Here is a 25,522-nt window from a genome sequence, read left to right as displayed (position 1 = left end):
TCTGAAATACTTGTTTTGTACTCTATAACCTACACTCCCATAATGATACTACAGCGATCACGTGCAAGTCCTGTCTGAATTTTCAAACAAACACCTCTCCACTCTTCAGCTTCCTGGTGTTGATATTTGAAGCAAACATACCTTGAAAGTGAGGTTTAAACCTTGCTTATTTTATCACTTGTTGCCCAGTTAGAATTTGGTCAACATGAAAGAGCTCACTGCAGTCAACTTGGATAAAATAATGAAAGATTTCAAAATAATGAAAGATTTCATCCAACTGGAACATGCAAGGCAATTAAATGTATACTTGAGATATTAAGGTAGGATAAAATAGCCCCTTTGAAGACCGTAGCGTTGAGTTCAGTTCACTTGACATTTCGTCACTAAGCTGACGCTATGGGGAGTATCCTTCTACACAACCTTGTTGAAACCCTTCAATAATGCCAATTCTAAAATTGGCTATGGTGTTTAAGTGTGGCGTTAAATGTTGGACAAGCGCAAGCGCATAAACACAGCGCGCAAGTGAATTACAACAGTGTGAGCACCATGATACAGTTCGCACATAAAATGTAAACCTGCAGAACCTGCAAATACCAAACTCGAGCACCAAAAAATATGATTGTGCACACAAATTAACAAGTCGCGAGCAGAATAACAAAAAAGATCTGAACACATGCGCGAGCTATTTTCTGCACACGCGCGCAGATCTGTACACACGCGCGAGATAGGTCTGCACCGTAATTCAGACGGCCTGGGACATACTGTATGTTACCGCAGGTTAGGGGGGTAACACTTGCTCCACAGGAGGAGGCGATGCGTCAGTCTCATCATTGGCAGGGAACTAATTCTGCCTTGGCACGAAAGATTCGAAGAGATGCAGCCAATCAATACAGGATTTGGTCAGCAGGCAATAGCATTTGTTAACAGAAAGGATTGGGCCCCGCCCCTGAGTGCAGCTGAGGATTGATCTCCTCTCTCAAGCGCAGGGCACAATCTGGTATCGCCAGCCCTGTGGAGCCTTCATGTGTAGCCCCTGAACGGAGCACGCTAAACTGCCAGAACTGACTGAAATTCTTTCATTTCTTCAAGAGTGATTGGACGCAGGGCTTACTCCGTCAACCCTTAAAGTTTATGTGGCAACTTTATCTGCATATCACGCACCTGGCACCTCTATAGGCAAACAGGGTCTTTCAAAAGCCACTGTTAAACCCAGAATGGCTATGTGCCTAAGGATTTAAACACGCTCTTCAGAGTGCAGGTGGTTATCCTTCAAGCTTTTTTCCCTCCTCCATTTAATTTGGATGAGGAACAGTCTTTGCATTTGTTATGACCAGTGCGAGCACTACACACATACGTTGAGCGCGCCTGCCAGTTCAGACTCTCTGCCCAGCTCTTTGTGTGCTATGGAGGATACACAAAAGGAATGTCCATCACCAAGCAAAGACTTTATCACTGGATCGTTGATTCGATTGCCTTGGCTTATGAGTTGCAGGGTTGTGAATTGCCCAATTGGTGTTAAAGCACACTCAACTAGAGGCATGGCCCCTTCATGTAATAGGGAAGCCATAGGCAGGGATCGAACCCAGGTCTGTGGCGCTCAAGTGTTTGGTGTTCTACCACTGAGCTAACTCCCCTACTTTCTTAGTTAATATATCGATTATGAGTGTTTGCCTCCTGGCTCACTATGAGGGTCATTCACTTGCGGCATACTCATGTCGGTCTCTGTCCCGCGGGACTGCGCCACCATGTTTCCTGTGTGGGAGGGTTATGTCATGTAGTGTGCTGTGATGGGACTCTATTCCACATAGTGTCATCTTAGTGACACGATGTCAAGTGAACTGAATTGTAAGGGAACGTCTCGGTTACATATGTAACCTCGGTTCCATGAGATGAAGGGAATGCGACATTGCATAAGCTGCCCACACTACAGACTCAGAGTTCTTTGAAGTGCGAGCAATGTGCCCTTTGACGCTCTGTCAGAAAATTCTGAGGAATGGTGCCTGCATACCTGCTTTTATAGCGGACTGCTTTGCGCATAAAAGGGTGGAGCTGAAACACCATAGCCAATTTTAGAATTGATGTTATTGTAGAGAGTTTCAACTGGGTCATGTAGAAGGACACTCCCCATAATGTCAGCTTTGTGACGCAATGTCTCGTTCACTTCATCTCAGGGAACCGAGGTTACATACATAACTGAGACGTTGTGTGTTGGAGAAAATAACGGCAATAAAAGGGGAAAATAATTATCTTGAAATGCAACTAGACGAGGCTAACAGTCTCACCCATATCCACGAGAAACAGTTAATTGAAGGAGAGACACATAAATATTTGGTAAAATAAAAATGTAGATATTGACAAGCTAGCTCAGAACAGGTCAGAATGTTTTGAACATGTTGCTGTTCTCTAGTGGTATATTGTAGGAATGAGGACGATGAAGTGCAGATTTGATGTGTTTTTTTTTAACAATATATATCTCCATACCCTTTATTTATTCTAAATATATATAAAATAGTTGTTGTTTTTTTTTTTTTTACATGATTTTACTTTTGGAAAGGTCAAAGGTCTGCAACACAATTTTCAAGAAGAGTGCGACCTCAGAGGTACAGAATTAACTGCAGCCCACACTTTTGGATTAAAGGAATAGTTCACCCAAAAATGTAAATTCTCTTAATATTTCTTCATCTACATGCCAACCCAGAAGTTTATGACTTTCTTAGATTTATAGAAGAACATCTCAGCTCTGTAAACTCACACAATGCAATTGAATGGTGGCCAGAACTTTTGAAGGTCCAAAAGGTTAAATCTATATATTCAGAAGTTATATCTTATGTGTGGGGTAGAAACAGATCAATATTTAAGTCTTTCATCACAAATAATTCTCCTCCCTGCCCAGTAAGTGGCAAGATGCACAAAGAATGCAAATCGCAAAAAAACAAAAGAAGAATGTGAAAGTGAAAGTGAAAAGGGATATTTATAGCAAAATAGGACATATATATTGATCTGTTTCTTATCCACATCTATCATATTGCTTCTGAAGGTATAGATTTAACCACTGGAGTCGTATGTATCCCTTTTATGCTGCCTTTATATGCTTTTCTGATCTTCAAAGTTCTGGCCACCATTTAATTGCATGGTGTGGAGTTTAAATATTCTTTGATTGTGTTCAACTGTGAAGGTGAGTAAATAATGAGAGAAATTTCATTTTTGTGTGAATTATCTCTTTAATATTGTAATGCCAATCCAAATAAAACTCTGCATTAACATTGACACACAAACCTTTGTAGTTGAGAACGAGAGGCTAGAAAAATCTGCTTTTCATATGAAGAAAGTAAATGAGGCCCGACTGGAGGTAAAAGAGTAAATATGTTTAATTAAATTGTGCTGCTGTTCACGTGAAGGGTAAACATCAGTTTCGCGTGTATGTGCTCGATTCCGCCCTCTTGTGGTTGTAGGAAAGCAAGGCTCAGATTCAGGGACTGACAACTGAGATGGGAGCTTTAAAAGATCAACACCAGAGGGAGATGGACGACCGTTATAAAGAAACACAAAGCAAACGTAAGTGAAAAGGACTGCCCCTCATTCTATCATTTATTATATCAACAGAAATAGAACAGATGAGACGGCTAGCAGTATAGTTTGTTACTGTTATACGGTTTGCAAAATTAAGCATTCATTTGTTTTCAAAGTGGAGCTAAAGATACTGAACTGAAAGTGGCTCTCCACTTTAGAGGAGATGAGAAGGCAGATGAGTATGGGATGATTTTAATCTCAATATGATTAATGAATGCACACACAATTATGCATGTACTAGATAAATGTTGTGAATGTATTTTACTAACCACAAACTAATGCCATTTTATTTGAATCTGTGGAATTCGGGATTGAATGATTGTGCAGCGATTTGTACAAATGACATGTTTGCAAATAAACATGTTCTGTTCTACATTAATAAATCAAAAATTGCTCATGCAAAAATGAATCCGTGCATTTATTGACATCTTGTTCGAATCGATCGTGTTCGGTTCATTTGGATTTTGAGACTTCCTTTTCGCAGTTTACAGCATTCCACCCACACATACACACAGACATACACACACAACTAACGAACAAGCCAGTGCTCTTCATTAACGTGAACACGATTCGTAAATGTGTGTCACTATACAATGAAACAAATGCTTTTCAACCGGTGTCTGTAGAATTAAGAATTACATAAATGTGCAGCAATTTGTACAAATAAAGTCATGTTTGTGAGTATAAATGTTCTGCTTTGTATTAAAGTGTGACAATTTCTGCGTGCAAAAAGGAATCCGTACATTTCTGGATCAGAAGACACGCGTGCATTTATTGAGTCCTTGTTCGAATCGATCCTGTTCGGTTCATTTGGATTTTGAGACTTGCTTTCCGCATTTTCAGCATTGACGATCCACACGTAACTGAAAGGCAAGGCAGGCAGCTACCACTAGATGGCAGTCGCAGAGAATTACAGAGTTGGCCTGCCCTGGTTTGAGAACAGCTGATAATGGACATTGTTCGCGTTCTCCCGAAGAACCTTTAAAACATGGATAATACCATTTTAAACCAACAAGCTGGTTGGGTAAGTATCTTTTTTTCTTTTTTTTCTTTTATTGCATACTGAAAAAAAAAAAAAAGTAACTTCCTGTAGACTAGCAAGTTAAAAACAATGTACATTTTATATATTAGACATATGAATTACATTTTATAAATATTCATTTGATGAGATATTAACAAAAATATGTTGGCTCTTCATTATGTATGTTATATTATGGTTTAGAGTGCGAGCTGATCAGGGAGGAGAGAATGTTGGCGTGGCTCGTCTGATGATTTCTATTGGCTAGTTGATTTTACGAACGTTCCATGATTGTCAGACGTCACTGGTGGGCGATGGTATTTCCGGTCTAACGCTACGTTAGGTTCATCGACGACGCCGGTAACTATCAGGTAAGTCTAGGACCAGATAAACATGGCTTTCTACACCAGATCCCTTCAACATCTGCCAAGGATAACGATAAATGACGTACACCGAATAATTCAAGCGTCATCATCGGCTCCCAAGAGCAAGAGGGAAAAGGGTTTCAAGATATACGTCTCTTCATTCATTGACAATTATGAAGGTAAGTTATGCTATGTCTTTAGCTAGCTGTAGCCCTAACGTTAGCGATGATGCTAGGTGACGTTAGGCTAGAAAGTAACCTTTACAAAATACTTATTAAACGATTAATTTTAGTTGTTTGACATGTGGTTTATTATATGTTCATTTTACTATCTGACATTGAATAAATGTATGGGCGTTTCTTCAACAAGGGGCATTTTTAGGCTTGTGAAGTTGAATAAAAAAACTTGTTCAAAAGTCACGTAACACCGTCTCATAAGTTTAAATTATTTGTCTAGTTTTAAGGTCTGTAAGAGGACAAACTTAGATTACAAGAGAAGTTATGAGACTGTGTTAGTCTCAGTAACTAAGAAGTTATGAGTTATTCTGTTTTTAGATAACAGCAGTGAAATGTCATTTCCACCACATCTCAATGCTGTTATTTAAAAACAGAATAACTTATGTCAGTCAAGAATTGTCTAGGGTCATTTTTGTAACTAGTTTTATCAGTTTTTCCACAATGTACAATAATTATACATTTGTCAATGAGATAAATTAACTGCCCTAAGGACCAAACGGTGAACAGTACACCTGTCACACTCTGAAACGTAATACTGGTTTGGGCAAGAGCTTATTAGAAAATAAATGACTTGCATTTTTATATTAAGTAGAGCATGATCTCAGTAAATTGTGGATACATTTTTAATGTGTGATGAGAACTTTTTAAATATTTTTTAAAAATGTGGGTGGTGATGGAAATTACAATGAATTAACGTGAATGTAGAGAAACAGTGAGATGTTTATTAGAAAAACAATTAAACTCATCACACTCAGTAAACTCAATTCACAAAGCCATTAAACATAACCACAACTGTTTTTAGTGTAGTGCTGAGTTTGATGTATACAACTGATTTGTCTCACAGATGAACGGTTACAGTGCGTGTAAATAACTGACACAACTTATGGCAAGGCAAAAATATAAGCAATAAATGATGCAACAAAATTGAATTTTCATTCATCTAAATGAAATCAATTAATATAAAAGTATAATTTAGAAATAAAAATAATATTATAATCTAAATATAAAAAGTATTGTAATGTATTATAATATAAAAAGTATTACACAAATCTATTCTTGCAATCCATATCAATTGTACTTTGGTCATATTTTTAAAAAATGACATTTTTGGTTACAAAGTACATAAAAGTGCCCATAGTCTAAGAATCACCCATATACTAATGACTTGTGTTGTCCAGTTACATGTTTTGACAGTATTTGGTTATCCCCAGTATCAAGTAAAGACAGACAGGGAGAGTCAGCATCCGTGCTACCTGTCATAGATCTTTGAGGAAACATGAGAAACCTCACACCATCAGAGTAGGATGAAAGACAGTTCAGTTGTTCGTCTGATCCAACCAGTTCTGTTCTGGGGCTTCAATTTGGCAATGATGGGTTAAACTGGCAAACAAATGTATAATTACCTAAACAAGTTGAACATCTTAGACAACTATCTAGCTAGCCAAATGTTTGAAGTAGGTAACACTATGATGACACGTGCCTGCCCTATTAGTGTTCTAGTAGACCTACCATTCCTATGTGAAACCCCAGAAGCTGGTTGTTGAGACAGTTGCTTTGCTGTTTATATTGTGTTGTGTTTAACTTACTTTCTTACTAACCCTAAAGTAACCTCATTCTCTAACTCATAGTAGCTAACTTGAAAAATAATGCAAAATGCACTTTTGACTTTTAGATATCTGATCAGTTTGTGATCTCTGCTGATTATAACACACTTTTTTGTTTTTTAAAAGATTGTCCTAGAAGACTCCACTCCTGTTCAGCTCTATGAGGTTCAGTGCTCCTGTGTGGCTGGCAGAGCCTTAATCATAATGTTGCATTACTGTATCAGACTGTACAAAACATGTGTTTGTGTGAAAATCAATGTAAATAGTTCTCTTTAAGAAATGCACATGTATGTACATAAACAACAAACCTATACAAGGTACCTTTTGTTATTATGAATTCAGTGTTAGTAGTTATTAGATTACATTAAATTTTATTGTCATTTAGCAGAGTACAGGTACAGAGCCAATGAAATGCAGTTGACATCCAACCAGAAGTGCAAAGAAGCATTAAAGTACTGTTGAGTACTGTATTATGTGCAGTTATGTGGACTAGTTATCTACAAACTCATAACATACAAAATGTCAAACGTTGCATCACAATGTTACAATTATAGGAGCCATGTTATTGTTGAGTGTAGTATGACAGCTTGTGTCTTTGTATAATAAATGTCTGAATTAACTCATGTATTTGTGTTCCTCCTGGCAGTGTAAAAGACAATAAATGACATGTAAACATTGTCAATATTTCAGACAATTTTCTGAAAGGTATATCACAAGATACAAAAAAACAAACAGCATAGTAAATTACAAAATATATAAGCAGTATATGGAAGCTCATAGAGAAAAATACAGTCCTTGGCGCTGGTAAACAAAAATTGTTCCACTCAAAAAGACATGGCACAGCTCCTTGAACAAGTTTTCGGCGTCCTGTGGTTATGATGAAATCTTCTAGCTTAAAATGTCGACTAAATACCCGGGTGTTATCGGTAGGAGTGAAGTTCTCGCGTCTTATCTTGACTAGCCACGTACCTCAGGCTGATGCGGAAAACGATGAAAACTTCGGAATTATACCTCGATGAAACGGCACATCGAGGAACAATACAATGTAATTTAGAGTTGCCAATTTGATACTGATATGTAAGACGTTTCTTATTTACTGTTAACATTTTACATACGGTACTCACTGATAGCTTGCCACTCACTCTTCCACAACATCTACATCGGAAATACCGGTAGTAACCTAAACCGGAAGTCCCCCCGCCCACCACGCAGATTTCGAACGTTCGTCGCGTCACCTGTGCACATAGCGAATAAGTGGGCCAGACAGTAACTGCTTTATAGCAGGCAAAAGTGTGCACAATCAGAGGCAAGATAGATTCATCTAAGATTGTTTAAATGTCTTTAACTACTACTTGAAAGACTTGTAATGTCATTATTTTTTGTAATTTGTCTTTTTTTAAATGAAGAGTAGATAGACTCTGGTGTGATCTCTGGATGGGAGTCACCAGCGTGTTCTACCAAATCTTGCACACAGGAACAGGACATGCTGGATTTGAGCAGCACTCTTCACCTGTTTTGCTGCCATTATGTATTTTTGCCCTGACTGCAAGCAAACCTCAATGTGTTCCGTGAGGGATGGGACAACCACCCATTGAGAACAGAGCAAAACCTCTCACCATTGACTACTAAAGGTGTCAATGGGTGCCACCAACTGTTTGATTACCAAAATTCTTTAAAATATCTTCTTTTTGTTCAACAAAAGAAAGAAACTCATACAGGTTTGGAACAACTTGAGGGTGAGTAAATGACTAAATTAAAATGTTGGGGTGAACTATCCCTGTAAAATGATATTTTCTTTGTTTAACTGCTTCAGTACCTCTGGGTTGTCAATGGGATTTTCCATCTGACCAACCACCCACAGTTGGTTTGGTGAGAGGTTTTGCTCTGTTCTCAATGGGTGGTTGTCCCATCCCTCACGGAACACATTGAGGTTTGCTTGCAGTCGGGGCAAAAATACATAATGGCAGCAAAACAGGTGAAGAGTGCTGCTCAAATCCAGCATGTCCTGTTCCTGTGTGCAAGATTTGGTAGAACACGCTGGTGACTCCCATCCAGAGATCACACCAGAGTCTCTCTACTCTTCATTTAAAAAAGACAAATTACAAAAAATAATGACATTACAAGTCTTTCAAGTAGTAGTTAAAGACATTTAAACAATCTTAGATGAATCTATCTTGCCTCTGATTGTGCACACTTTTGCCTGCTATAAAGCAGTTACTGTCTGGCCCACTTATAGAAATCATCAGACGAGCCACGCCAACATTCTCTCCTCCCTGATCAGCTCGCACTCTAAACCATAATATAACATACATAATGAAGAGCCAACATATTTTTGTTAATATCTCATCAAATGAATATTTATAAAATGTAATTAATATGTCAAATATATAAAATGTACATTGTTTTTAACTTGCTAGTCTACAGGAAGTTACTTTTTTTTTTTTCAGTATGCAATAAAAGAAAAAAAAAGAAAAAAAGACACTTACCCAACCAGCTTGTTGGTTTAAAATGGTATTATCCATGTTTTAAAGGTTCTTCGGGAGAACGCGAACATTGTCCATTATCAGCTGTTCTCAAACCAGGGCAGGCCAACTCTGTAATTCTCTGCGACTGCCATCTAGTGGTAGCTGCCTGCCTTGCCTTTCAGTTACGTGTGGATCGTCAATGCTGAAAATGCGGAAAGCAAGTCTCAAAATCCAAATGAACCGAACAGGATCGATTCGAACAAGGACTCAATAAATGCACGCGTGTCTTCTGATCCAGAAATGCACGGATTCCTTTTTGCACGCGGAAATTGTCACACTTTAATACAAAGCAGAACATTTATACTCACAAACATGACTTTATTTGTACAAATTGCTGCACATTTATGTAATTCTTAATTCTACAGACACCGGTTGAAAAGCATTTGTTTCATTGTATAGTGACACACATTTACGAATCGTGTTCACGTTAATGAAGAGCACTGGCTTGTTCGTTAGTTGTGTGTGTATGTCTGTGTGTATGTGTGGGTGGAATGCCGTAAACTGCGAAAAGGAAGTCTCAAAATCCAAATGAACCGAACACGATCGATTCGAACAAGATGTCAATAAATGCACGGATTCATTTTTGCATGAGCAATTTTTGATTTATTAATGTAGAACAGAACATGTTTATTTGCAAACATGTCTGTATTTGTACAAATCGCTGCACAATCGTTCAATCCCGAATTCCACAGATTCAAAGCAAATGGCATTTGTTTGTGGTTAGTAAAATACATATTCACAAAATGTATCTAGTACATGCATAATTGTGTGTGCATTCATTAATCATATTGAGATTAAAATCATCCCATAGATGAGGGAGGAGAAAGAAAAATATTTAAAATCGTTAAACTTCAAAAGGATGTAAAGAAAAAAAGTGGTTCCATTCAGTAACCTATCAGTTCAATGAATGATGCTTTAACTCTATTTTTTTAAGCAATTTTAACCCCCTAAAACATTTGATTATTATTATTATTTAAATAAATAAATAATGGTATTGTTTTGGTTGTTAAGAACTAAAAAAATAAAAAAATTAGCTGTGCTCTAGCGTGATTCGTGACTTCGCGGTTCGATGCTAAGCTTGCAAGAGCCCAGAGCACGTCACTAAAGAGTCAGCCACAGACACAAGCTTCTGGTCCACTGCCACAGACAGTGCTTTAAGTTGGCAGTATGTAATAACATGTTAGTTACAATAAAAGTGTTAGGTAAGATAAACATGGATAAAAAGTTTGGCCCCAGTTCAGTTTATTAATCCCCAAGATGTTTTTAAATAAAAATATGTTGTAATCAAAAACAGTCTATATTTTATAAGCCCACAGCAGAGCCTCCATGGACTGGTAGACTTTTGTCAGAAAAGGAAAAACTAACGAGATCTGTATGTTGTAACATGTTTGGTCCGTGTATCATCCGATCATTCGATTATTCCATTTAATCTGGCAAACCTAAACGAAATAACGAATCAATGTTTTGTTTTTCTGTTTTTCTGTATGAACCAAATATGAAAATTTTCGTTCGTTTGATTGCTTTCAGCTCGAAACGGGAAATATAATAAACAAGGAAACCAAAACGAAATAATGGGTCGAATATACGTTGTCTTTATTTTTCTTTATTTGTTTTCCTATTTCCCACGGTGGATTCAATTCTGTTTCGCGCATGCGCAGTGGATAGTTTCAAAGGAGTAGGTCGCTGAGCGCCAAAAGCGTAGGGTTCGGTCCCAGTTGGTCAAACTTTCCAGTTCAAATGGCACTCGAACCATACATGTCTTTTATTGAGGACATGTTTATGAATGGAATGCCATGTCATGAGATCTCAGTAAAGATGCAAGAAATGGGTGTCCAGCGTGGAAGCTCTGAGATCAGCATCCGGAGACTACTTGCCTATGGGATCAATTCCATGCCACATATATTTGCAAAAATATAAAGTATTGCAAAATAAAATAAAGTTTTGCAAAACCAAAAAAAGTATTGAGCAAAAAAAATTTTTTAAAAAAAACAAAAATTAAGTATCACAAACGTAAAATAAAGTATCGAGAGAAAAATAGAAAGTTTTGCAAACAAAAATAAAGAATTGCAAAATATAAATATAATATAGCAAAAACCAAGATATAATTAATTGCAAAAATCAATGACTGTTGTAAAAGAAACTAAAGAACTTTTATCCTTTTTTATCTCTGCAACAGATTTTTAGGCAGCAATGATTTTGCCACACATCTTTTTCTTTGCAATGCCTACTAATTATTTTGCAATGCTCCTTTTAATCTGCATTTCCATCACGTGTGAGCTCGTGATACCGTTTTGCCTTTGTGCTTCACTTTTCTCTGCGTTTCACTTTATGGCACTGTTTTGACGTGGGGGTGGAGTCAGGGGATTGGGGCGTGTACAACGGGCTCAGTGATGCCTCCCTGGAAGTTACCTCATTAGCTTGAGACACTGATCAAACATCATGGCTGAGCACAGGCATGCAGGTGGATCTCAGGTATATAAAGTTGATTGTTTCCTTTTATTTAATTAGCATTAAATGTGTTTTAACAGCGTTTGTGTCAGATAAAGAAGTTAGAGATCAGTTAAAGCGGTGGATTTATTAGCCATACGCGCTAACATAGCCAGCATCTGCAGTTTTTTCTCTCTCAATTGATTGGACTATTGATTGATTCTTATGTTTACTTTATAGATTAGAATTGTCTATACCATAGTATGTTGTCTTCTAAAAAAATGTAAACTCCATATTTAAAAATATATAAATAGATGTTACATTATCACTGTTAAAGGAGACAATAAATAGATTACAAATAAAAAGTTAAACGATCGTAACAAATAAGCATCCCAGGAAACGATCTACAAACAATAAAAAGAACATCACTTATAATGTTAATTGTGCAAAAGCAAAACAAATTTAACATTGATTCTTAAGAGTAGGTGCTGATAAACTGGTTATATCCTGCTCTACTCGAGGCAGAGAAACAGCAGGAGAAAGCTGTTGTTGCTGCTGACCCGCCTGAATATGACCGAAGCTTTGAGTCAGAACACTAATAAGATTCATCACGACATCTGGATATTCTTTCTGCTAAATGTGACATGGCAAATCATTACATGAGATGACCTAGATACACGTACATTTACTGTGAGCATCGTAAGAACTTAAGTAGCTTGCGAACAGGTTCAGTTGAGCAATGGAGGAGTCAAAAGACAGCGAAGCAGGTTTGAAATCAGCACTTTAATTTCTTTCACGAACATACGACGGTCACCGCCGTAGAAATGTAAACAAAACAATATCACACTCAGTCTGTGGAGCTTTCTGGATCCACTCTCTCTCTCCCTCTCGACACTTGGCGTCCCTTTAAATGTCTCTCTCCGTATCACTACAACAAGACACAGGTGTTAGAGATAATTACAAACCAGGTGACAAGCCTTACCGCTCTCTCTCTCCCGCAGACTGACACACGACCACGCCCCCCATGCCACATAGCTGTATAACGCAGGGTTAAGAATATAGGGGATGTGAACATTTTATATTTCAAAACTTTATATTTAAAGACAGAACACATGCACGTTTGTTACAATCGTTTAACTTTTTATTTATAATCTATTTATTGTCTACTTTAACAGTGATAATGTTACATCTAAATATGGAGTTTACATTTTTTCATTAGAAGACAACATACTATGGTATAGACAATTATAATCTATAAAGTAAACATAAGAACCAATCAATAGTCCAATCAATTGAGAGAGAAAAAACTGCAGATGCTGGCTATGTTAGCACGTATGGCTAATAAATCCACCGCTTTAACTGATCTCTAACTTCTTTATCTGACACAAACGCTGTTAAAGCACATTTAATGCTAATTAAATAAAAGGAAACAATCAACTTTATATACCTGAGATCCACCTGCATGCCTGTGCTCAGCCATGATGTTTGATCAGTGTCTCAAGCTAATGAGGTAACTTCCAGGGAGGCATCACTGAGCCCGTTGTAATCCCACTGAGCCCCAATCCCCTGACTCCACCCCCACGTCAAAACAGTGCCATAAAGTGAAACGCAGAGAAAAGTGAAGCACAAAGGCAAAACGGTATCACGAGCTCACACGTGATGGAAATGCAGATTAAAAGGAGCATTGCAAAATAATTAGTAGGCATTGCAAAGAAAAAGATGTGTGGCAAAATCATTGCTGCCTAAAAATCTGTTGCAGAGATAAAAAAAGGATAAAAGTTCTTTAGTTTCTTTTACAACAGTCATTGATTTTTGCAATTAATTATATCTTGGTTTTTGCTATATTATATTTATATTTTGCAATTCTTTATTTTTGTTTGCAAAACTTTCTATTTTTCTCTCGATACTTTATTTTACGTTTGTGATACTTAATTTTTGTTTTTTTAAAAAAATTTTTTTGCTCAATACTTTTTTTGTTTTGCAAAACTTTATTTTATTTTGCAATACTTTATATTTTTGCAAATATATGTGGCATGGAATTGATCCCATAGGCAAGTAGTCTCCGGATGCTGATCTCAGAGCTTCCACGCTGGACACCCATTTCTTGCATCTTTACTGAGATCTCATGATATGGCATTCCATTCATAAACATGTCCTCAATAAAAGACATGTATGGTTCGAGTGCCATTTGAACTGGAAAGTTTGACCAACTGGGACCGAACCCTACGCTTTTGGCGCTCAGCGACCTACTCCTTTGAAACTATCCACTGCGCATACGTGAAACAGAATTGAATCCACCGTGGGAAATAGGAAAACAAATAAAGAAAAATAAAGACAACGTATATTCGACCCATTATTTCGTTTTGGTTTCCTTGTTTATTATATTTCCCGTTTCGAGCTGAAAGCAATCAAACGAACGAAAATTTTCATATTTGGTTCATACAGAAAAACAGAAAAACAAAACATTGATTCGTTATTTCGTTTAGGTTTGCCAGATTAAATGGAATAATCGAATGATCGGATGATACACGGACCCATGTTGAGGGCCAAAGTCATACATCTGATTGTGTTCAACTTTTCTGTCTTTGAAAATTTATTTCACTCTCAATATTTGTTGAAATTTTGTACATTTATTTTTCTTTATGTTGTATTCTTAATTTCAATGAACACATTCTTGCTGTTCCATTGTTACGCATTGAATATAAAATAGTATATGAAATAATGCTGTATAGACTGGTACAGGGGAGGTCATTCAGTAGGGGAGGATTTGGCAGGTGACAAGGACATCCAGGGATTACAGCCTGGGTGTTCCTGCATGGGGTCAGCATACATGTAAACACATCCACCATGTTCTGGATAAAGCTTATAAGCTCATCAAAAGAGACACTTGCTCATTTGTTATTTTCTACAGGCACACACACATCACAAATAACAAAGAGGAAGTACTTTACTCATGACATCAAATACCAGGAAAATGCTGATTTATTCAGAGAACTAAACTGGAGCAATTAAGTAAAGTTTACATGATTTTGGTAACAGCTATTAAAGTGAAGCAGTAAAGAAATCTGCAAAAACTAGGTTTACACTTTATTTTAGTGTCCTTGTTATAGTGTAATTACACCAGTAATTGCTGATTGTTACTAATTAGCAACATGCACTTACTATAGGTTTAGGGTTAGGGTAAGGGTTTGGTTTAGGGTTAGTTGCTTGTAATGCTTCATAATTGACTGTTATTACTATAGTTAATACATGTAATATGTGTTACAAGGACCCTAAAATAAAGTGTTACCAGAACTATAATATATTTTCTGATCAAAGTGATATGTTCAATGCAGACATTAAATCCTCTTAAACTCTATGGACCCAAAGAGGGGGACTAGACTACACAAGGGTGTAGATTTTTCTATGTGAAGCATTTACCTGTTTCCATTAAACATGGCATAAAAATGTGTGTGTGTGTGTGTGTGTGTGGTGGGGTGGGGTGTGTGTGGGGAGGGGGGGTGTTTGACACCTGGATATTTTTGCTTGTTTTGTTTGACTCTCTCTTGGGTCTGGCCTTGACATGGCGAGAGGGCTTGCGTGTTCCAGTGACCCCGGAGAGCGACAAACAAAGACCCCAGCATGTCGGTATGCTGTAAGGTGGCAGCCCCACCAACCGACTATCCTGCGGAGGGCTAACAACCCACCCAGGAAAAAAAAACTTTTTTGTTACGAAACCGATCAGAGAAAGTAGCCGGACAGCCCAACACGACAACGGACCCCAGCCTGACCTCGACCAACGAGTACGGATCAGCCTTCGTCACAAGACCCGGGTCGCCACATGGAATGTTCAGACACTCCTTCGCTCCGGAGCTGCCACCCTGCTGTCCCGAGAGCTCTGCCGCTATAACATCTCCTTGGCAGGGCTCTGTGAAGTTCGATGGCATGGTAATGGCGAAACAACAGCAGGCGACCATTGCTATTTCTGGAGTGGCCCTGAGAGACGGACAGGCCTTTATGGCGTGGCACTTGCCATCCCTAAAAACCCTCCGCAAGTCCCTCATCAACTGGACACCCCTGAGCGACAGATTACTGTCGGCCCGCTTTCTCCATCAACACGGCAAGATGACAGTAATCGTTGCTTATGCCCCTACCGATGTTGCTGACGAGGAAGCAAAGGATGCCTTCTTTGACCAACTTCACCAGGCTGTTGGCCAAGCCTCACCACACGACATCACCATCATCCTCACCGATGCCAACGCCACTCTGTCTAGCAGTGATCGGCTCACAGGCTCACCTGTCGGCACAACCTTTGCTGACAGGTTCACAATCGACAATGGTAACCGCCTTCTCCTTCTCTGCCATCACAACAATCTCTGTGTTGCTGATACCTGGTTTCCCCGAAAGCTTATCCATCACTGGACATGGCACAGCTCAGATGGCAGAACTGGGAAAGCGCTGGACCATATCCTCATCTCTCGACGCTGGAAGCCGTTTGTCACCAACTGCCGTGTGTACCGAGGAGCAGAGCTTGGCAACACCGACCATCGCTTGCTGGTGGCCCAGCTTAAGCTAAAGCTGCGAGTCAACCAGCACACCAAGACTCAGCCTCGCCTTGACTCCTCCCTACTCAGTGATCCAAACATCGCCACAGATTTCAGCTGCGCCATCCGCCGCACCTTTGATAACCTGGCTACCGACAAGGTGAACGACTGGCAGACCTTCAAGGAAAGTATCATCCAGTCAGCTCACAATGTCTTCGGATGCTTCCGACCCTCCCCGAAAAAGCCCTGGATATCAGAGAGAACATTCAACATCATCGACTGGAGACGTGAGGCCCGCCTCCGAGGTGACATGACGGAATATCGGCGACTGAACCGTCAGCGCAATGTGGCTATAGCTGAGGATAGGGAGAAGTTCTGGCAGGCAGAAGCTAAACACCTAGAGTCCGTGACCAATAACAATAATATGAGCCGTGTCTTCAGTCTGCTGCGCCAAGCCCGTAATGGTCCACGCATCAAGACAGCCCTGGTGAAAGATTCCGATGCCAATCTTATAGCAACTGAAGCAAACTGCCTTGAACGCTGGAAAGAGCACTTCAGCCTCCTTCTGCAGCACGGTACCTCCCCTGCTGATACCGCCACCTTATCGACCGTTAATGCTACAGCCCTAAGTGCTGTCTGCAATACAGACCCTGTCACACCTGAGGAAGTCAGAGCCGCTCTGGAAAAACTAAACAACAGGAAAGCCCCCGGCATCTGTGCAATAACCGCTGAGATGCTAAATTCTGGGAGTGAAACCATTGTCGAAGTGGCTTACCCACATATTCAATGAGGTGTGGGAGACAGAAAGGCTTCCCAGCGACTGGACCAGAGGAGTCATCCTGCCCTTCTGGAAACATAAAGGTGACAGGCTAGTCTGCGGCAACCACAGAGGCATTACCCTGCTCTCCATCCCAGGCAAACTCTTTACCAAGATTTTGCTCACTCGTGCTCTCCCAGCCATCAGAAGCAGCCGCCCGCCCCCAGCAGGCTGGCTTCATGCCTAACCGCTCCACGATAGACCAAATCTCTGCCGTTCGCTTGATGATAGAGAAGACCTATGAATTCCGTAAAGGTCACCATCTTTACATTGGGTTCATAGATCTGAAGGCTGCCTTTGACACCGTTTGCCATACTTCACTGTGGAGTATCCTACACGCCCTTGGAGCACCACCCAAGATCGTTGCACTATTCAAGCTGTTTTATAGCAACGCTCAGAGCTGTGTCCGTATTAACGGCAGAGACTCAGACTGGTTTCCCATCTCCAGTGGCGTTCGCCAGGGCTGCGTGGCTGCTCCTGACCTTTTCAACTGCATCATTGACCATCTGATGTCTAGGGTTTGTGAGCGGGTCCCCGGAGTGTCCTTCGGCAGTTACCACCTGACTGACCTGGAGTACGCTGATGACACCATCCTGCTCAGCACGTCCTACAGCCAGTTGAGAGACGCTCTGGGCATATACAGCGAAGAGGCTGAGAAGCTTGGCCTTCAGGTGAACTGGACAAAAACCAAGTTTATGTATGTCGGTGATGGACCGCATCCAACCTCCCTGCAGTTTAGCAATGATATTGTAGAGCCTGTCAACAACTTTGTGTATCTGGGATCCTTAGTGACAGACAACGGGGACCTAAAACCAGAGATTACCACGCAGAAGAGCCCTGGCTGCGTCAGCTCTGCAGTCTCTCTGGAAACCACTTTGGAGGCACCTGTCCATCTCACGCAAGACGAAGCTCGGATTTACAACTCAGCAGTACTCTCCATCCTGCTTTATGGCTCGGAGACTTGGCCCTTAAATAAGACACTGATTACAAGATTAGATGGCTTTGATAGCAGGGCCCTCAGGACCATTGAGAAGATCAGGTGGCCCCAGCGGATTTCCAATCAAGTGCTTAGAGCCCGCACGTGCCAGCCCAGAGCATCTTGCCTGGCTGCGCAACGTCGCACCCGCTGGCTTGGCCATGTCCTCCGTTTGCCTCCTGACCACCCGACAAGAGCCATTCTCCAGTTTGATCCGAGAGTCGCAGGCTGGATGACGACCACGAGGTAGACCCCGCACCCGATGGCTTGACGTCCTTGCGGGCGACCTCCAACAACATGGAGTTGCTGTGGAGGATGCAGAGCAGATGGCACAAGACCGTCAGCAATGGAAACAACTGGTTCATCTGGTCAGCTCAACACACAGGGATGGGACGCCCCCATACCCATTGCAGGAGCCAAAATAATAATAATAATAATAATAATTTGATCCCCCCACACCTGGATAGTTCACAAACTAAGTTTACGTTTAAAACTTGAATGTCCCCTGATACATAAGTCAGGCATATGAGGAATCATTTGAAAGCTTAGACTCTGTCGCAAATAAGCGCCACGTAGAGATCTTGTAGTAGATCTGTATTGTATTAAATTCTTTCACATAGCACTTAAATGGACAAGTGTATATATCACTTGTCCATTTAAGTGCTATGTGAAAGAAAATGAAATGAAACCTCTCATTCTCGGGAATGTGATTATATAGCTTATTTTGTTCACAACGTGAAATATTTTTTCTGTAAGACTTTAAATACAAATGTCTTTTTTTATGCGCTGATCGCTGCTGCTGTAAGCCCCAAGTTGCCACAAACTTTATATCTACTATATATTTATTTTATTTGTCAGTGAGCTTGCTTGGGAGAAGAATCCAATGTAATATTTTAGAGGTCCAGAACAAAATATGCCATCCAGCAGGACAAGCATGCTAAACAATTTATCAGAAAAATATGCTATCGATTATTGGTGATAACATTGTATAAATCATTGCAAAGGGGTGGATCTCGCTTGAGATTATAGTCCTCTGAGAGGCCAAGATATTCAGTTAAACAATAGGGGTGGTGCATGAACTGTACATTAGATTGAATGTCTATGGACAAGCACATCTGTGAGAGCTGAAATGTATTAGAGCACCACCTACATTTCAGATCTGCATTTTAAGATGGAAGGTGACAGAGAAAGAAATCTGCCATAGTGGAATGAAATCATATTTCTGGCTGGGAAAAAGAGCAAAAAGACCCAGAATTTCAAGCTTACAAAGTTAGGGAAAAACAAAAGGTAAAATAAACTCTGTTTATCACAAGATTGTAAAAATATACATTAGTATTTATGACTTTTTATTTTGCAATTAGTTTGGGTATGTCTGAATGGTGAGCTTTTAAATTTGAGTGTGAAAAATTGCATCAGAGATAAAGCTGTTAAGTGCAAGGCTATGGAATATTTTATTTTCGACCTTATTTAGAAGAGAATATATGCACAGAAATACATACACGGAAAATAACACTATGCACCTTGTAAGTGTTTTCTTCTCACTAGAGCGGCACGCCTGAATAGAATGTGCACTAAAGCCACATAATTCACTTTGAAGGCTGGTAGTCTAGTGGTAATCATATTATCGGCCAACCCCTTTCATGTGTCAAGGAGGGACCACACTAATCTCATTTGGTGGTGCTGTTACATAACATCTGATCCTACACTGTAGGGTCAGAGATCAGCCTCATTGAGATCACAAATAATCATGTCTGTTGGGCCTTCAAACCTGTTCTGTGATAGCATCCAGCTGACAATAACTTAACAATACAACCTATCATATGAGATCATCAAAAGAATCAGTGATGCATAAGATTGCCAGTTATTCACCCTCACTTCTCTGTGCTTCTTGCCTTTTGTGCATCAGGGGCATCGTCTTGGACAGAGGGGAGGATTAAGGTAGCTCTAAATAAAGCTGGCAGATTAAGAAACATGACACCAGCATGTTCTGTTTCACTTTGTCTGGGTACGAGCAACTGAAGACAGGAGAAAATATTCAATGGAGACGGTCAGACTATCCAGGACTGTAGCTAAAGGACATCAAAGACATTGGATTGAGGGAACAACACAAATGCTTGTCTTTCATGCAGTTATAGAATGCTAATACAATTATGAGTAGTTGCATGTTGGTCAAACTTGACCTTAACAAAAACCTTATTTGATTGGATTGTCTGCATGTGAAAAGGGCACTCATTAGTGAAACAAAATTGTTTTCCTCAGAACTACAAATCTAATAAAAATGGACATGTGGACATATTCAGTAACTTCTAATCCTATAAAAAACAAACGGAGCAATGCTTTGGTCTACTGCAAAATGGATAGCACAGAGGTAAGCTCAATTATTTTACACTTGCTGACATTATTCATTGTAAAACTCTTTGTGATAAGAGCAAGTTTGGCCTGTAAATGTGTTACACAAAATCACACCAGAGGTCTGCTTAATATCACATATTCATTTTGAGGTCTTTAGATATATTACTTAGAAATAGATTTTTTACGTATTTATGTAAATCAAACATTTTCAAAAGTATCCATTTCCATTGCACATATAAGCATGTCTGCATTCAATAATTTGCCTTTGGGTTTCTATTTTCATTTCAGCCTTAAACAGCTGCAAGATGCGTACAAGGGAAAGTCAGGTGTCTCCACAGGTACAGCGATACAACCTTTACACTCGGAAGGAGAGCTCAGAATGTGGGTCAGAGAAAGAAGAGGTAGACCCTTCCAAGCACCTGACACCCTTGCAAAAGTTAACACTTGAGATGTGCAATAACGAAGACACCATAAAGGAAATAACCATTGGTAGAAGGGTAGGCTTCTACAAAGTCCGTGGTCAAATAGGCTGTGGGAACTTTTCGAAAGTCAAACTGGCCTTCCATGCCCTCACCAAAGGTACATAATTTTAAAGAACTAGAATAGATTTGACTGGCAAATAATAAATATTGCCACATGTGACTGTGTAGTTAAAACATTATCACACAGGTCAGACAGAACAAGCTCTTTGGAAATTTGTAACAGTAGATCAGAAATAACAGGGTAAAAGGATTAATATGTAGTGACCTAATCTAATATTCACTATCCCATCAGACAAAGTTGCCATTAAAATCCTAGAGAAGATGAGGTTTGAGCTGCAGACCCAGAGGATGCTGGCCAGAGAGATATTCAACATGGAGAGTTTGTATCACCCAAACTTACTGCAACTCTATGAGGTTGTGGAGACGCCAAGTCGGTTGTACCTGGTTCTGGAGTTCGCTGGAGGAGGTGACCTCCACACCAGAATCAGCACAGGAGGAAAACTCTCTGACCGAGAGAGCAAGATTATATTTGCCCAAATTCTATCAGCAGTCAAATACATGGTTAGACCTGTGCCACATTATAGCAATACATTACTGGACATTCTATTTTGTTTCCGCAGACCAGTGGTTCTCAACCAGGGGGCCTGGGCCCTCTAAGGGGCCACATCAAACTTCCAAGGGGGCTGCAAGATGACTTAAAATTATATAAAAACATTGGCAATCAAAATGGTCTAAATTTTAATTTGTCCCCTCAACAGCTGTTGGTTACATTGAAGGGCATATAGTTCTTGAGTCTTTCTCTCATCATTTACTCTGCCAGATGTGTATGACATTCTTTCTTTTGCTGAGCACAAACAATAATTTTACAAGAATATCTCTGCTCTGTGGGTCCATACAATGCAAGTGAATGGTGGCCAGAAATTTAAAGGTCCAAAAAGCATATAACGGTGTCATAAAAGTAATCCATATGATGCCAGTGGTTAAATCTATATATTCAGAAGCGATATGATAGGTGTGGGTGAGAAACAGTTACATATTTAAGTCCTTTTTACTATAAATTCTCTTCCCTTCTCAGTAGGTGGTAATATGCACAAAGAATGCAAATTGCCAAAAACAGAAGAAAGTGAAAGTGGAGATTTATAGTAAATAAAAGGACTTAAATATTTACCTGTTTCTCACTGTAACCCGGACACACACACACAAGATGAGACAGTCACAATGTTGGATGAAACTGCTTTTAATGTTATTAAAAACAGTGCAGGCAAAAGTACAAAACAGGGTAAATCCAGAGTAGAATAGTCAGGGTAGCGTAGGGTCAAAAGCCGGGGAATCAAAGATATAAAGGGGGCAAATCCGGGAGAGTAGTCGAGGGGAGCGAGGGTCAAAGTCGGGGTAAACAGGATGTATAACTAGGGCGAAGAACAAGACGAGACTAGCGGGAACAAAGACAGGGGAACGAGAGGAATGGGGAGCTGGCAAGTTAAGAGGTAACGAATCACAGGGGGGGTCAAAACTAGACGAGACTAGCGGGGGCAAAACTAGATGAGACTAGCGGGGGTCAAAACACGGGAATCTAAATACAATAACCAACGGGATACAAACGGAAGGATAGTGTATTTATAGGGGCGAGTGCAGGTGTAAACAATGACAGGTGATAGGGATGAGTGCAGGTGTATACAGTGTGTGGGGATAGGAAGCGCGTGAGTGCAGGTGGTCATAATGTTCTGGCTGAAGCGTGTGAGAAGCGAGCATGAGACAGAGGGGGGAGAGAGTTTACGAGCGAGAGCTCGTAATAGCAAAACCAGGCGTGGAAGCCCGAGGGAGGAAAAAGAGCGTATGAGTTCAAGGGGGCGGAGCGAGGGAGTGGGAAGCGAGCACGCTCGCGGAGTGCATGTGTGCGTGCTCGCGGAAGCGGAGATGGGGCAGAGGAGCGGGGTTCGTGACACTCACCTACACCTATCATATCACCTCTGAAGATATTAGTTTTACCACTGGAGTTTTAAAGATTCATTTTATGCTTCCTTTATGTGCTTTTTGGACCTTCAAAGTTCTGACCACCATTCACTTGCATTGTATGGACATACAGAGTTTGTGTTTAGCAGAAGAAAGAATGTCTTACACATCTAGGTGAGTGTATGACATGAGGCATGAGGGTGAGTAAATGATGAGAGAATTACAATTTTTTGGTGAACTATCCTTGTAAAGTGTGTGTGTGTGCGGGGGGGTGCTTTGAATATAGTCTTGGAAAATGGGAGGGGGTGAAAAGGTTGAGAACTACTTCTTTAGACTGTAGGTAGCAAGTCTGTGAAATAATTTTAATTTTTGAGTTGATGAATGATGACAATTTGCATGTGTGTTTATTTCAGCACGAGAACAACATCATTCATCGCGATTTGAAGGCTGAAAATGTTCTCTATACCAAAAACGGCTGTGTAAAGGTAGCTGACTTTGGCTTCAGCACAAGGGTCAATAATCACAACCAAGCCCTAGACACTTTTTGTGGTTCTCCCCCTTATGCTGCTCCGGAGCTCTTTAAAGACGAGTATTACATTGGGCCACCTGTGGATGTGTGGGCAATGGGCATCCTCCTCTTTTTCATGGTGACTGGCACCTTGCCTTTCCCTGCTGACACTGTAGCCAAGCTTCGCCTCAGCGTGCTGGAGGGGGCCTACGCCCTGCCAACCTGGGTATCAGCTCCGTGTCAGCGGTTGATCAAGGGGATCCTGAAGCCAGACCCATCAGACCGATGTGCATTGGACCAGATGTTGGGCTGTGAGTGGCTGTTGCCAGTGGAACTCTCTCGCCCACTTCCTCACTTATCCCAGCTCAACCCTGTTTATCTCCTGGAGGCTGGCCCCGGGGAGCTAGACAGAGACCTGGAGGAGGTAAAAGAAGTCCTGAAGGACCTGGGAATCACTGAGGAACATATTCTCAATAACCAAGGAAAAAGTATTCGCAGTCCCATTATAGGGGTTTACCGCATATTGTTGCACAGAGTTCAAATAAGCAGCGGGGCAGAGTGTGCACCAATAATCAGTGGAGTTGTCAAAGATCCTAAAAGAGATAGTCTCCGTGCCTACAAGAATTTACTGCACTCCTCAAAACTGTGTGTCCTCTCTTAATGGGCAGTGGTGGCTCAGTGGTTGAGGCTCAGGGTTACTGACCAGAAGGTTGGGGGTTCAAGCCCCAGCACCACCAAGATGCCACTGTTGGGCGCTTGAGCAAGGCCCTTAACCCTATCTGCTCCAGGGGCGCTGTATCATGGCTGACCCTGCGCTCTGACCCCAGCTTAGCTGGGATATGTGAAAAACTAATAAATTTCACTGTATATATGCAAAAAACTGTGTGTATAATGTGTGACCAAAATAAAGGATTCTATTCTATTAATCAGCGTAACACAATGTGACTTTGCATTTCAGTTATGATGGCTATTAGTATTGCACTAAATTGCATTGTTGTCACTAGCTGTCACTAATAAAATCAGAAAATGTCCTATTTAATTTCTGTTTCTAAGTGTTATTGCAACATCGTAATGCCTCTTTTCATGATGAACAAATATAAACAGTCTTTTGACAGAAAAGTCAATCTAGACCATACGTGCTCTCAGTATAAATTAAGTATTCAGTTAGAAAATATATGCTTATATATTGTACTTTTAAAATGATTTCCTTTGGCCAGTGGCTTACTTGTATTATTCTGATAGGAAATGTGGCTTCTATGAGTGGCTTAATTTATGTGACATTTATGTGTTTCAGTTTTTACATGCCAGGTAGTTGTTTTCTATTTTTGCAAATAAAATGTATGACACAATTTGTTTGCTGTTTATTGGTCACTGGCCAACACAGCTTTTCTTTTCTTGTTTTGCTTCGTGTGTGTGTGTGTGTGTGTGTGTGTGTGTGTGTGTGTGTGTGGACAAACGTCCCCCTTGTTTTCTTAGAATATGCATGCATAATCAGTTTACAGTCTCTGTGTTTTCATTCAAGCCCTCACTCGAAGCGGAGAGCTGCTGCAATCCGTGCAGAAGCCATAGGCAGTTTGTAAACAATACAGCAACTGATAGGGAGACATACGAGTGCCAGCCCTACACTCACCCCCTCCACCGCCTCAACCTTCCATCTGCTCAGCTTGAGCAGCGTCCTAACTCAGACATCTGCCGAAGTAACAATGGGTTCCTTGTGCTGGGGCCCCCAATTTAACGGGACAGCACGCTACTATTGTATTGTAGCTATACACATGCAGATCCCCTGGCGGCTGCAGATGGCAGCTGACGCTATCTGCTGCCAACAATCCAGTGTTATTTTAGAATGAAAAGAGAGTGCAATTCCTTTTTGATGACTTTCTACCAGCTGCAGGAGATTGAACACATCCATCCATCCATCCATCGTCAACCGCTTATCCTGTGTACAGGGTCGCGGGGGGCTGGAGCCTATCCCAGCTAACATTGGGCGAAAGGCGGGGGACACCCTGGACAGGTCGCCAGTCCATTGCAGGGCCACACATAGACAGACATACACTGAGATTGAACACATGACACAGATATATATTTAATACATTTATTATGTGTATGCATAATTGAGTCATTTCTACATTGAACAAAGAGCATATTTAAATATTTTTTCTTCATTTT

At 40.4% G+C, this 25,522-nt stretch overlaps 1 protein-coding gene across 1 annotated transcript; it reads left to right on the top strand.

Moving 5' to 3' along the window:
* The first annotated feature begins 4,490 nt into the window (after nt 1–4,490).
* Nucleotides 4,491–24,658, top strand: nim1kb (NIM1 serine/threonine protein kinase). Its single transcript, XM_052104463.1, has 6 exons — nt 4,491–4,594; nt 4,793–4,959; nt 19,968–20,429; nt 20,702–20,992; nt 21,188–21,456; nt 23,262–24,658. Exons 4-6 carry the CDS (start codon nt 20,719–20,721, stop codon nt 24,015–24,017), a joined length of 1,299 nt encoding a protein of 432 aa, XP_051960423.1. The 5' UTR covers nt 4,491–4,594; nt 4,793–4,959; nt 19,968–20,429; nt 20,702–20,718; the 3' UTR covers nt 24,018–24,658.
* The last annotated feature ends 864 nt before the right edge of the window (nt 24,659–25,522 follow it).

This window comes from Xyrauchen texanus, chromosome 34, assembly GCF_025860055.1.
Source record: "Xyrauchen texanus isolate HMW12.3.18 chromosome 34, RBS_HiC_50CHRs, whole genome shotgun sequence".
In the NCBI taxonomy this organism is placed as follows: Eukaryota; Metazoa; Chordata; class Actinopteri; order Cypriniformes; family Catostomidae; genus Xyrauchen; species Xyrauchen texanus.
This window is presented reverse-complemented; position numbering and strand designations above follow the sequence as displayed.